The sequence below is a fragment of the Prinia subflava genome, chromosome 10 (assembly GCF_021018805.1).
Source record: "Prinia subflava isolate CZ2003 ecotype Zambia chromosome 10, Cam_Psub_1.2, whole genome shotgun sequence".
Lineage (NCBI taxonomy): Eukaryota > Metazoa > Chordata > Aves > Passeriformes > Cisticolidae > Prinia > Prinia subflava.
Window position 1 is genome coordinate 1829241 of NC_086256.1, and position 12956 is coordinate 1842196.

At 51.4% G+C, this 12956-nt stretch overlaps 1 protein-coding gene across 1 annotated transcript in view; it reads right to left on the reverse strand.

Moving 5' to 3' along the window:
* Positions 1 to 2532: 2532 nt before the first annotated feature.
* Positions 2533 to 12956, reverse strand: part of ROR1 (receptor tyrosine kinase like orphan receptor 1) — a 150174-nt gene continuing 139750 nt past the window's right edge. Inside the window, exons 7-9 of the mRNA XM_063406907.1 lie at positions 12329 to 12574; positions 7245 to 7456; positions 2533 to 4100 (exon numbers count right to left, since the gene is read on the reverse strand). Of these exons, the coding sequence (XP_063262977.1) occupies positions 2676 to 4100; positions 7245 to 7456; positions 12329 to 12574 (1883 nt within the window). The 3' untranslated portion in view covers positions 2533 to 2675. The remainder of the gene's footprint in view (positions 4101 to 7244; positions 7457 to 12328; positions 12575 to 12956) is intronic.

The window sequence follows — 12956 nt, forward strand, 5'->3', positions numbered from 1 at the left end:
TGGATCCAGCAGGGGTTTGTTCCCCTCCTGGCAGGAGGGGTTTGAGCCAGGGATGTGTCAGGGCTCTCCTTGAACGCCCATCACGGCACAAGGAGATGGAATCGAGGGTTTCCAACCCCCCTGGAAATCCCAGTTCCTGCACAGCAAGGCAGATTCCCTCGTGAGCATTCCTGAATAAACACATCCTGCTGAGTCCTTCCAGCCCCATCTCTGCACAGGCAGCTCTGGGCTCCTCCTCTCAATCCAGGGAATGCAGAATTCCAGCCCAGTCACTCCTCTGTGGGAACAAAGGGTCCAAATCCCCCTTTCAGGCTCTGCCTCAGTGGCCTTTCAATCAGCAAATATTTATTCTCTTTCACAGCAACACAGCCGGCCTGAGGGGATGAGACTGTCCAGGCTGAGGGCTCAGTAAACACTGTTTTATTATTTTATCCAGGTTTTATTCCCAGCCCTCCCGAGCTCCTCAATCCAGCCAAGACTCCTCCATTTCCAAGAGCCTTGGCTGTGTGAAGAGGGAAGGGATGATGATTTCTCCTCTGGAATATTCCCTGTGCCTCTGTTTGCACAATCCCAGCTTCCATCCATGTCTGTTCCCACCTGAGGAGCGACTCCTTCATTTCTGCCATTTCCTCTCCACATTACCTCAGCAGCTCCTGCGGGATTTTCCCTCTCCTCTCTCCCTGAGGAGCTCCTGCCTCTCTGTGCTCCCTCCCTCGCATCAGGTGTGAGCCAGGCTGTGATTCCAGCCTCAGAATTCCCAGATTTTCCTGCTGAGAGGGAGGGAGGGCAGGGAAAGGTCTTCCCGAGGATTTCCAGGTGCGCTGTTCGGAGCTGGCTCGTATCTACAAATCCTTCAACCTCAAGGCTTTGAAATAAAGGAAAAACCTCAGGCTGAGCTGAGAGGGGTTTGAACACAAAACCACAAAGTGTGTGAGGGATTGTTTTACAATCCCACTGCTGCTCCTGACGGATCAGGTCATTCCTAATTCCTGACTGAAGCCAAGGATGCCTGGCTGACACCAGCTCAGCTCCCCTGGTGACTGGGAAGATCCTTCCAGGTCCTTCAGGGTGGAGGAAACACCGATGTGATCGTGGTAAAACAACGTTTTAATAAACAGCAGCATAAAATAATCCGTGTTTAATATCATCTCTGGCACGTGAAATACAAAAATGCACATATCTCAATTATAAAATAGCCTTTGTTATTACATTTTTCTTTTTCATGCTTGCCTAATTGAAATGCCCGTAATTAATAACTCAATCATCAAGTAATACAGTGATTAAACGCATGCAGTGAAAACAAAGAAAGATATTTGTATAAGGTAGTGGCTGAGTATCACCATAATACATTTCAGGAACATCTACATCAGGGTAAAAATCAAAAGAAACAGCCCAAGATATAAAATGCAGAGATGTATTTTCACTTCTGCTGTACAAAAACACCATCACGCTTTTGTGCAAAAAGATAAAAATAAAGTCCTATGATACAACATTGTCGACTGAGCAAAAAGATTGTTTTTTGTGGACAATAAAAATATTATTCAGTACAAAAAAGAGAGTCTGTGGAAAGTGTACCGTACACAGCAGGTGTGTAACTCATTAAAGTGGTTTCAAATGAAGAATCTCGGTTGGTTCTACCTGAATGGGTTTTTTAATGACACAAATGGTGCATTTCTAAGTGGAAAATCAGCACTAATTCACATTATTAGACACAATTGCTATCGATGGATTTGCTGCCTGGTGGAACGTGAGTCTCCCTTTTTCCAGGGTTACTGGAGTCAGAGTCACTGAAACGGCACAATAAATATTCCTGGGAAAACTGATTGTCATACATAAAACTGTGGTTTGGCGCTTTTCCATTGCACAGTTGCATAGCAACAAAAGGATACAAAATTCCTGCTTGAGCGACTAGATGGAGAAATGTTATCTTTGAAGAAGCTGATTCAGGTTCTGAAATTAAAGCTCTTTAATTTCATTTCCTTTAAGGCAATTCCTTAAGAACTCCAGCTGTCCTTAGCAGCCAGCAGCAGATGAGGTTTGTAGACTGCAAGCTGATAACTCCAGCATTTGTGCTGTCACAAAAATGACATTTTTTGGTCTGAATCTGAGCTCAGACTCCCAACTAAACCAAAGACCAAAACCCCACCTGAAGTAATCGATTCAGCTCTCAGATCATATATTTGAAACACAATCCTCGACTGCAACATTTACAAATATTTTCCCTGTTGGCACTGAAATTGCACACCCAGATCTCCGAACCTTTGCATCTCCTAAAAAAAGAGACAAATATTAAAATACGGATTTCAGTATTAAAAAAAAAAAAGTTCCCGTGATTTAAATCACAAAGGAGGTTTAAAAAACTGTGAAAAAGCGTTGGATAAAATGTTTTTATTTAAAAAAACCCCTCAGATTCCTTCTATCTCTCTTTGGGTTGTCGGTGGCACTTGGAGAAACGCGGCCAAGGCTGAGGATTCCCACCACGAGGACCTGTCTGGTCGTGCCTGCCCATCCTGGCGAGCAGTGAAACTTCACAGAAGACACTTTGCTGCAATGTCTGTCCAACAACCAGAAAAGGAGCTTTAATAAAATATTCAAATAGAAAAAAAAGAAACAACCCCCAATCCTTCCTACCCCTCTGCGAGCCCGTGGAGCTCTATGTACAAGGCGTGGCGTATTTACAGCTCCGCCGAGATCACGGAGTCGCCGGGTCCGTGCGCGCTGGGGTCCCCCAGCAGCGAGGGCTGCTTGGAGTCCAGTTTGAAGGGTTTCTGAGTCTTGCTGCCGAACACGGCCACGGCCATGCCCGCAGGGTGGCTGGGGATGGCCACGTGCGACAGCAGCGGGATGTTGGCCTCCTGGTTGGAGCCCGACGACGGCAGGCTGGTGACGTGGCCCGTGCTGGTGGAGCCGCTGGCGCTGCTGGGCGAGCGGCTCTTGGGCGGGGGGCAGTGCTGGAGCACCCTGGGGGGCGCCTGCGGGGGGTAGTGGGGCGCGGGGAAGGCGGCGTAGCCCGGCGGGATGGGGAACCCGTTGAGGGGGATGTAGCGCTGGTTCTGGGCCAGGGCGGGCCCCATGAACCCCGCCAGCTGGCCCTGCGCCATGCCCTGCGCCGGGAACAGGTAGTTGGGGTAGCGGGGGTTGCTGAGGTTGCTGACGGGGCTGGCGCTCAGCGACGTGGTCTGCGTGGTGGCGTTGCCCCCCGAGGGCGTGGTGGAGCTGGTGTGGCTGGAGAGGCCCTCCCAGGAGCGCAGGCGCGCGTGGATCTCCTTGAAGCGCGGCCTGCGGGAGGGCAGGTCGTGCCAGCACTCCGTCATCAGGCTGTACATCCTGGGGGGACAGTCCTCGGAGCAGGGCAGCAGCTGGCGCTTGCGGATCATCTCGATCACCTCCTGGTTGCTGAAGCCGTAATACGGCTGCAGGCCGAAGCTGAAGATCTCCCACAAAACCACGCCGAAGGACCAGATGTCGGAGTCGGAGGAGAACTTGCCGTACATGATGGCCTCGGGGGGCATCCAGCGGATGGGCAGCAGCGACTTGTTCTGCACCCGGTAGTAATCGGCCGAGTAGATCTCCCTGGAGAGCCCCAGGTCGGAGATCTTCACGTGCAGCTGCTCCCCGATCAGGATGTTGCGGGCGGCCAGGTCCTTGTGCACGAAGAAGTGCCCGGCCAGGTACTCCATGCCGGCGGCGATCTGCACGGCGATGTGCAGGAAGTCGCCGTGGTCCAGGCTGGACTTGACCGTGCCGTCCTCGTCGCTGCTGCAGCCGACGTCGGAGTGGGGCGAGCGCATCACCAGGAACTCGTGCAGGTCGCCCTGGTTGGTGTACTCGAAGAGCAGGCACACGGGCTGCTCCTGCGTCACCACGCCCAGCAGGCACACGATGTTGGGGTGGTGCAGCTCGGCCATCAGCGACGCCTCCTGCTGGAATTCCGCCCACTGCTGCGGGTTGTTGAAGTCCTTGAGGGTCTTGATGGCCACCAGCTGGGCGTGGTCCATGCCCGGCAGGTAGAGGTGGCCCTTGTAGATCTTCCCGAACGCGCACTCGCCCAGCTCCTCCATGAAGCGGACGGCGGAGAGGGGCAGCTCCTTGGCTTTGCTCTGTGGGAGAGACACCGAGGACACGTCAGGGCTGAAAACAGCCTTTGGAAAGTGAAACCCCGCGGGGCACGGTGGGTGGGAGACAAGGACACGGACACGGGAGCAGTGATCCCATGGGTGCAGTGATCCCATGGGTGCAGTGATCCCATGGGTGCAGTGATCTCACTGGAGCAGTGATCCCACGGGAGCAGTGATCCCACGGGAGCAGGGCTCCCATGGGAGCAGTGATCCCATGGGTGCAGTGATCCCATGGGTGCAGTGATCCCACGGGTGCAGTGATCCCATGGGTGCAGTGATCCCACGGGTGCAGCGATCCCACGGGAGCAGCGATCCCACGGGAGCAGTGATCCCATGGGAGCAGAGATCCCATGGGTGCAGCAATCCCATGGGGGCAGTGATCCCATGGGGGCAGTGATCCCATGGGAGCAGTGATCCCATGGGTGCAGCGATCCCACGGGTGCCAGGCACAGCCCAAGGAACACCAGGATCCACATGGGATCACCGTGCTCCAAAGGGTAACGAAGGGAATCCCTTCCCATCCTCTCCACAAGGTCAGATCCAACAAGGATCGGATCCAAAGTAATGCAGGAGCCATCAGCATCTCTGCTTTTGGCCTTGGGCATTTCTGTACTTGCAATTGGATGTGACTAATTTCGGGAATTGAGGCGATTCCCATGCTCTCAGAGGTCCATGCTGAAGTGTTTTCTGGGCCAGGGCCGGGAGTTTGAGCAGGAAAAAAATGATTTTGTTTTAAAAACCGTGCCCTTGTAGCCCATTCTCCCTTGCCTTTGCTGTTAACCCTTCCAGGCACAGCAGAGCCTGTTCCCACTGTGTTCCATCCCAAAACTCTGACAGCGAGTCCCTAAAGGAGAGAGGCAAACCCTTTAAACATTTATGGCCCTTTGGTGTGCAGATATTCACTCCTGGGCCATAAAGAACCTGTGCCGTTCCCAACTTCCACTTGTGCTTGTAACACCCAACCCCACTCATTTAGGGCCCTCAGTAAATCCACAGGTAGTAATTTAAGGTTAATGAGTTTGGGATCTAGGCTCTGTAAATTAGTGTAAACATTGGCATTTGCATTCCAGGCCAGCTTTCCAGTGGCAATGTGGGAAAAAACCTGACAGTTCAAATAATCATGGAAAAAAGCCAGTTTAGCATGAATTAATTCTCATTGTATTGATCACTTATGACTTTTAGACAAACACCGCATTAATAATCATAATAATGATAATAACAACAATAATAATAACAAAGCCATTTAAGCAGGCAGCCCAGTAGACTGCACAGTGATGGCAGGAAATTAGCTATATTGTTGAGGAACAGATGGTTTATATTACCCAAATCCTTTAGGCTAAAACTTGTTTAGGTCTGGCATATTGTAAATTATATTTTAGTAATGAAAGTGAAGTGACCTCTGTCTGACCTGAGCCAGGGTCCGTCTGTCTGAACCAACAGAGTGGAAAACTGGGGGAAGAAAATGAAGCCATAAAGTTTTGGCAGGAAGGGCTCGTTTGGAGTGAAGCAGTTGTAAATCTGCCTGGCTTTTGTTTGACAGGTCTTTGTCACACACGGGTGTCCAAAATGTAGGGAAGTGTAAAATACACAAGAGGCAGCAGGTCAGGGGAAAGGGAGAGGGAAACCCACCCCTTCCACCTCTGCCTCAGCTCCAGGACAAGATGTCCTTAATTTATTATATTTTTGAAGGCAATAAAAATCCCTTAAAACCAGAGGAAATGCTAACATTCCTATTTATCCAAGCAAACAACTGCCTCAGTGGGAGCTTGAAGCTGAAATGTGTTTTCACCCAAGGCTGACATCAATTTTAAAAATAAGATTCTGTTTCCTTTCCTTGAAAATATTGTTTGAAAGGCAAGCAAAACACTGGAGATGGGGGGAGCTGGCTTTCCCAGTGGGAAAATCCTGAATTAGCACAAATAAAACGAAAATATTCTTGCAGCACATGACTTGCAAATTGAAAGGAGAGAGAATGGTCAGTATTTGCAAACATTTCCAGGGATTTCTGCTTTCCTGCGCTGTGTGTGCCAGCAGGAAAGGTGGGAATTGCATCCTCAATAAAAGCATTTCCATGATCTTCAGTTTTGCCAGAACTAAACCCCAAATTCCCAACAGAACAGGCAGCAAGAAGCAACCCCAAATTTACCAGAATATTCCAGAGATTGGATGCAAGATGCACTTTGGACACTGACTTTATTAAATGGTTTTTACTGCTGCCAACACTTTGAGATAAAACTACTCCAAGCTGTACAGGAGAGCTGGAATTGGGAACTTCCAAGGAACATGAAGATAAATTCATGTTATGGGAATTGAGACACAGATTTTCACTCTCAAATGGTTCAAAAGAACAAAGCCCACCAAATTCCAGAGGAACAAAACCCATCAAGTGTTTGAAGAACCATCAAATATCCTGAGTTGGAAGGGACCCCGAGGATCAGGAGCCCTGGCAGGGTGTGAAGCACAAGGGAAAGGCTTTCCCAGGGCATTCCTGTGCCTGTGGATGCTGGGATGACACTGCCAGCCCCATCCTGGGTGACACAGCCACGCCTGCACATCCCAGGATGTGCCCCTGATCAGGGGCACGAGGTTGATCACATTAAAACCAGAAGGGTTTTTAAAATTCCTCCAGAGCTGTGGTGAAGCCAAGCAGCAGCAGCAGGAGCTGTGCTGCAGGCAGAGCTTTGAGGCTGTTTTGGTCACTGCTGCTTTCAGCTGAGGGATGGGCAAGCCTGAAAGCCCAAGGAGCAAATCTTGGCAGAGGTGACTTTAGCTGAGTGAAAGGTGACAGATGAGCTGAGCAGAGCCATGGAAAGCTCTCCTGAGGAAATGCTGAATCACATTTTTACCTGCATTACCCTCCCACTTAACTGAGGTGTTTTGGAGGTGCTTCAGAAAGGGATTTCTTACTTTATCACACAAAACCTCCATTATTTCTCCAGGGACACGGACACACAGGAATTACCCCCTTGTTCCAGCACAAGCTGCTGCTGCTGAGAAAACCCTCCCCAAAAAAATCACACAAATCACAGGCTGGAAACCAGCTGAATCCTTCAGTGCTGGGCTGTTTGAAGCACTTCCCTCCCTGCCTGTGGAGACAGGAGTGTGGAAGCAGCAGCCTGGGTTTACCTTTGGTTTGTAGGCGTTGAGCATGGACATCTCCACGTTCTGCCCCCGCACGTGCTTCGGCTGCCGCTGCACCGGAGGGGACGAGGATTTCTGGTTGTTGCGACAGATGCAGATGAAGAAGAAGAGCAAGGCTATGGCCAGGGGAATGGTGACACTTGGCACCAGGATGTACAGGATTTCCATTTTATTCTTTTCCTTGGAATCCTTGTAATCTGGTTCAGAAAGGAAAAAAAAAATCCAACAAGGAGTGAGGCATCCCACGGAGTCAAACACACCCCTGGGTCAACTGAAAGTGTTAAAAAGAGTAAAACTTGCTTTTTGTCTTGCTGAAATCCACCCTGAATGTTGTTTTATTTAATTAATATTAAAAGGAAGGCTGATTTTGTGGACTAACAGTTCTGAGAGGACACACAGGAACCGTCCCTGTAAGGTCAAACCCACTGATGGGCAGGACAGAGTGGAATGCTGTGAGGTGGCCTTGGCATGGGCTGAACTCATGGCCTAACACAGATCCACAGAAAAGGGAATTTCTAAAACACCTTATGGAAGAAGCTTGTGGGAGGTGCCCCTTCCCATGGCAGGGACTTGGAACTAAATGAATTTTAAGGTCCCTTCCAAGCCAGACCATTCTGGGATTCCAAGAAAAGCTCTGGTGGGAATACAAACTCCTTATTTTGTGTCTTGGTTTGAGACAATTTGAAGGAGAACACTCTGGATTGAGCTGCCTCCCTTTAAAGGTTCAGCCAATCCCTTTCCACCAAAAAGGAGTGGATACAAGCAGATGGAAGTGAAGAAAGGACAGTTCACAACCAGCACAACCAGGCAACAGTGAGAGGTGCCAGGAAAGCCGGAGCAGGGATAAAAGGAAGGAACCCGGAGGGGTTGGGAAGGAGGATGGTGTAACACAGCCCAAAGGCTCCCTGCAGTCCCTGCTCCCTCTCAGGGCTATTCCCAGAGCACGCTGGAAACGCGATCCCCTCTTTGCCCAGGATATCCAGCGCTGCATCCCCCGGCTGGAGCCGGCTCCCCGGGAAACGCAGCGGGACAGGGGAGAGGCTTTGGGAGGAGCTCGGGCAGCCCCCGCTGGGTGACAAGGACACATCTCCTTCCCCGAGTGCCGAGTGGCACAGGGACAGGGATAGGCACAGGGACAGGGACAGGGACAGATCCTCCATCCCGAGTGCCCCGGGCACAGGCACAGATCCTCCACCCTGAGTGCCCCGGGCACAGGGACAGGGACAGGTCCTCCATCCCGAGAGTCCTGGGAACAGGGACAGGGACGGTTCCCCCCATCCCGAGTGCCCCAGGCACAGGTACAGGGACAGATCCCCTTCCCTGAGTGCCCCGGGCACAGGGACAGGGACAGGGACAGGGACAGGGACAGGGACAGATCCCCCATCCCGAGTGCCCTGGGCATAGGGACAGATCCTCCATCCCGAGTGCCCCGGCACAGGGACAGGCACAGGGACAGGGACAGATCCCCCATCCCGAGTGCCCCGGCACAGGGACAGGCACAGGGACAGGGACAGATCCCCCATCCCGAGTGCCCCGGCACAGGGACAGGCACAGATCCCCCATCCCGAGTGCCCCGGGCACGGGACAGGGACAGGGACAGGGACAGGGACAGGGACAGATCCCCATCCCGAGTGCCCCGGGCACAGGCACACGGAGCCTGCCCTGCTCTGCCGTTCCCAGCAGCATTCCCAAGGTTTAGGGTGGGACTCCACCCGCATTACCGCACTCACTGCGGGAGCTCGGGGGATGGTGGAGCCCGGGCTGTTTCCAGGGGAATTGGGAGTGCCCGAGGCAGCCCCAGGGAGGCTGGGAGAACGGGGATGTTTTATTATCCCTGCAGGGTCACTCCGGTTTGTTTGTCTGTGTTTTCCAGGCTGGATTTGTTCAAGTGCTCAGCGGCCCACACAGATCTCTTTTATGCACTTCATTAAACATGAACTTGATCTGAAGCTTGGGCTCGACTCAAATTGTGACAGAGGCAAAGTTCAAATGGTTCTGGATGTCACTTTGCATAACCCCTCTCCTCTTGCAGGCCCACGCTCCTCTCTGATCATCCCTTTCAGATTAACTTGTGCCATCTGGATTTTAATTGAGAGGAGAGGTTTAATTATTGAGCCCAAATATTCCTCCAGCCTTTGGGAATCGGGAGAGGACCACAGCACCGTCCCCGTGGCATTTCCCCTGTTCCCAGAGAGGCAGGGATTCACACACTGCCCTTCCCAGCCTTCTTAGGCTTGGCTTTGCTAAGCCTCATGCTCGAATTACCCCGTGTTTCACATCTTCCACAATCAGGTTGACAAACTTTGATGACACAAATCTCTCTCAGCTTGTGAGACACAGTTGAAGAAAGGAAAAGAAAGCAGCAGCACGAGGCAGAGGGAGACCTGGGCACCAGTTCATCACCTGAGCCACTCCAGTCAAAGGCAATTATTATTCTTATTAAGTAGCAGCCCCCCGCCACGAAGCCTCATTAGGTTAATGGGCTTCTTGGGAGCCACCCTAATTAAATCCATTTCCCATCTAGGCATGTCCTGGAGAGGCAGAATGCACAATGCTGATTAAAATGGGCTCTTTCAGCCAGTGCAGACCCAGCAGAATGCGAGTCCCACATGTATTCTGGTTTTAATATGCAGATTAGCATTTAACAATTCAATTACTGCTCACCTGATCCAGCTCTGTTTGTATTCAGAATAATAAAGCCACAGAGCAGCGAGTACCATTTAAGGCAGCAGTGAGAGGTTTTGGCAATTAAAACCTTTGTCGGGAATTCTCCAGCCCAGCCAGCCTATCTCAGTTATTATCAAGGAAAGCTGGAAAATCAGAGAATTTGGCTCCAAAAGAGTCCTGGAATCCCAGATCAAAAGCCTGAGCCAGGCCTGGCATCCCAAAGCCCATCTAGAGGGGACTGGCACAAGAACCTTCAGGGTAGCTTTTTGTTATTTCTGTTGAAATAACACCAGAAGAGATACAGGACTCAAAAAGTGGGGGAGAAAATCACAGAATTGCTGAGGTTGGAAAAGCCCTCAGAGATGAGCAAGTCCAACTCTTAAACCAGCATTGCCAGCACAGCTCAGGCCTTGTTTAAAAACCAGAGGTGACATTGCCAGGTCCTCTAAAATGGAATTGAACTTTGTGTTTACAGAACTGCATTTTGGGTTTGCAAAATGAACAAAAAGGGAGATTCAGCTCTCATTTGATTCTGCTTTTCAGAGACCCGGGGGGAAGTGAATGGAAGACCTGAACAAATGGGTCCTAACTGTTTTATCTGCGTGTAGAAATAACAGTATTGATAACGGGCCAAGAAAAAATATATACAGCTATTCGCATGGACATGCCAGAAATGCACCCAGAAATGTTATGGAAATTCAAAGTTTCACACAGAATTTGATGTTGCCTACAAGTTGTCACAGTAACATTCACCTTTCCCCTCAGAAAGGAGATACCTTTGATGTTCCTGCTCCATAGCCAGAACCAAATTAAATTTTTTCTGGTTCTGGTTATGGTTATAAACATTCCTGCAGTGAGACACATTCTGAGTCTGCTCCAAAGTCTTTTTCAATTAATGGAAAGATGGGAATCGATGCCAAAATGGGATCTAAATTATGTTCTTACTGAAAGGGTAGATCAGGGGGAAGGCAGATAGTCTGGGCTCTATCATGTACATCTCAAACCCTCTCCCTGTTTTTGGGCCCCTCACAAGAAGAAAGCCATGGAGGGGCTGGAGCGTGGCCAGGGAAGGGAAAGGAGCTGGGAAAGGGTCTGGAGGGGCTGAGGGAGCTGGGAAGGGGCTCAGCCTGGAGAAAAGGAGGCTCAGGGGGGACCTTGTGGCTCTGCACAGCTCCTGACAGGAGGGGACAGCCGGGGGGATTTGGGATCTGCTCCCAGGGACAGGGACAGGAGGAGAGGGAACGGCCTCAGGTTACACCAGAGGATGTTTAGATTGGACATGAGGGAAAATTTCTTCACTGAAAGGTTGTCCAGGGCAGCGGTGGGGTCTTAAAAGGGACTCAGAAAGGGATTTAAAAGCTGTGTGGGGACATGGGGCAGTGGTGGCTTTGGCAGTGCTGGGGATGGTTGGACTCTATGGCCTCAGAGGGCTTTTCCAACCTGAACAATTCCATGTTTCTACGATTTAATTTGGCCTAAGGAGCTGTACTGATTGGAACAACAGCCTGGAAAGTCAGGAGCACTTTCACAGAATTCTCAGAGTCACTGGGTTGGAAGAGACCTCCAAGATCATCGAGTCCAACCAGCCCCAACACCTCAACCAAACCACGGCACCAATGCCACATCCAGCCTTGTGTGAAACACCTCCAGGGATGGACTCCACCACCTCAACCAAACCACGGCACCAGTGCCACATCCAGTCCTGTTTTAAACACCTCCAGGGATGGTGACTGCACCACCTCAACCAAACCATGGCACCAGTGCCACATCCAGTCTTGTTTTAAACACCTCCAGGGATGGTGACTGCACCACCTCAACCAAACCACGGCACCAGTGCCTCGTCCAGTCTTGTGTCAAACACCTCCAGGGATGGTGACTCCACCACCTCCCAGGCAGACCCAGGCCACTCAAGCCATTCCCCAGGGAACGACTGCTGTGCCACCACTTTGTCCCAGCTCCTCAGAGCAGGCCCACCAGGCTGTCCTGCAGCTCTGTTCCCAGGTGTTCCATTCCCCTGTGGGAATGGTTTCTCCTCCCTCAGGGACCCCTAGAGCTTGTGCCGTGTAGTTTGACCCTTCCTTCCCTTTATTGACCCCCTTGGCTGTGTTCCAATTGCCCCACCCTCACAAGAGCTGAGAAAAGACCCTGTTCCTCTGTGCACGCCCTCTTTCCCTTTGGAGACCACCTGGAATAAACATCTTACTGCAGCTGAGGGTGAGAGCCTCTTCTGAGTCCTTTTTCCTGTCTTTTGATATATTCCTCCAGAGCCTGAGAAGGCCTGAGCTATCTTAGACCCTGGGAGGGGTTAAAAAGGAGGATTTATTATCACCCAGGCACTCCCAAAGGACAATCTGTGCACCAAACCCTTCCCCTGTCTGTCCCCACGCCGGCTCAGGCATTACCGCAGGCCGGCACGTCGCAGAGCTCCGACTTGAGGTTCTCGTCCAGGGTGAAGCACCACGGCGCGTCCTTCTGGCTGCCGGGGTTCCTGCAGTAGGAGTGGCCCCCGTTGAGCTCGGGGTACCTGGCGGCAGTGAAGGTGTGGGTGTGGGGGTACTGCGAGTTCCAGGGCTGGCACTGCCGCCCCGAGCGCGTCACGCTCACCGTGCCGCGGTAATCCACGCCCGTGCTGTTGTAGCACCGGTGATCTGCAAAGACAGCCAGAAACCAGAGCCATGGTCAGTGCTGGGAGCAGCTGTGGGGAACCCTGGCACTGGGGATTTTACACTTTCTGTGCTGCTCACAGGCACTGACCCCCAAGCAAACTCTGCATTGACCTGAGGCTGTGGAACAGGCTCCCAAAATTGAGTGACAGCACTGGGACTGTGGGTGTGGAGTTTGGGTAGCAGTGTGTGATAGCACAGGGTGCAAAACTCAGAGTTTAAGGGTTTAGAATACAGCAATAGATATAAAGCAGGATGGAGGTTTTAGGGCAGAGGCTGAGTCCTTCTTTTTCAGCTTCTTCTCCACAGCTCTGGGTGGTATTTTGTAATTTGGGTAGAAAAATCGGCATTGCAGACCACAGGTGCT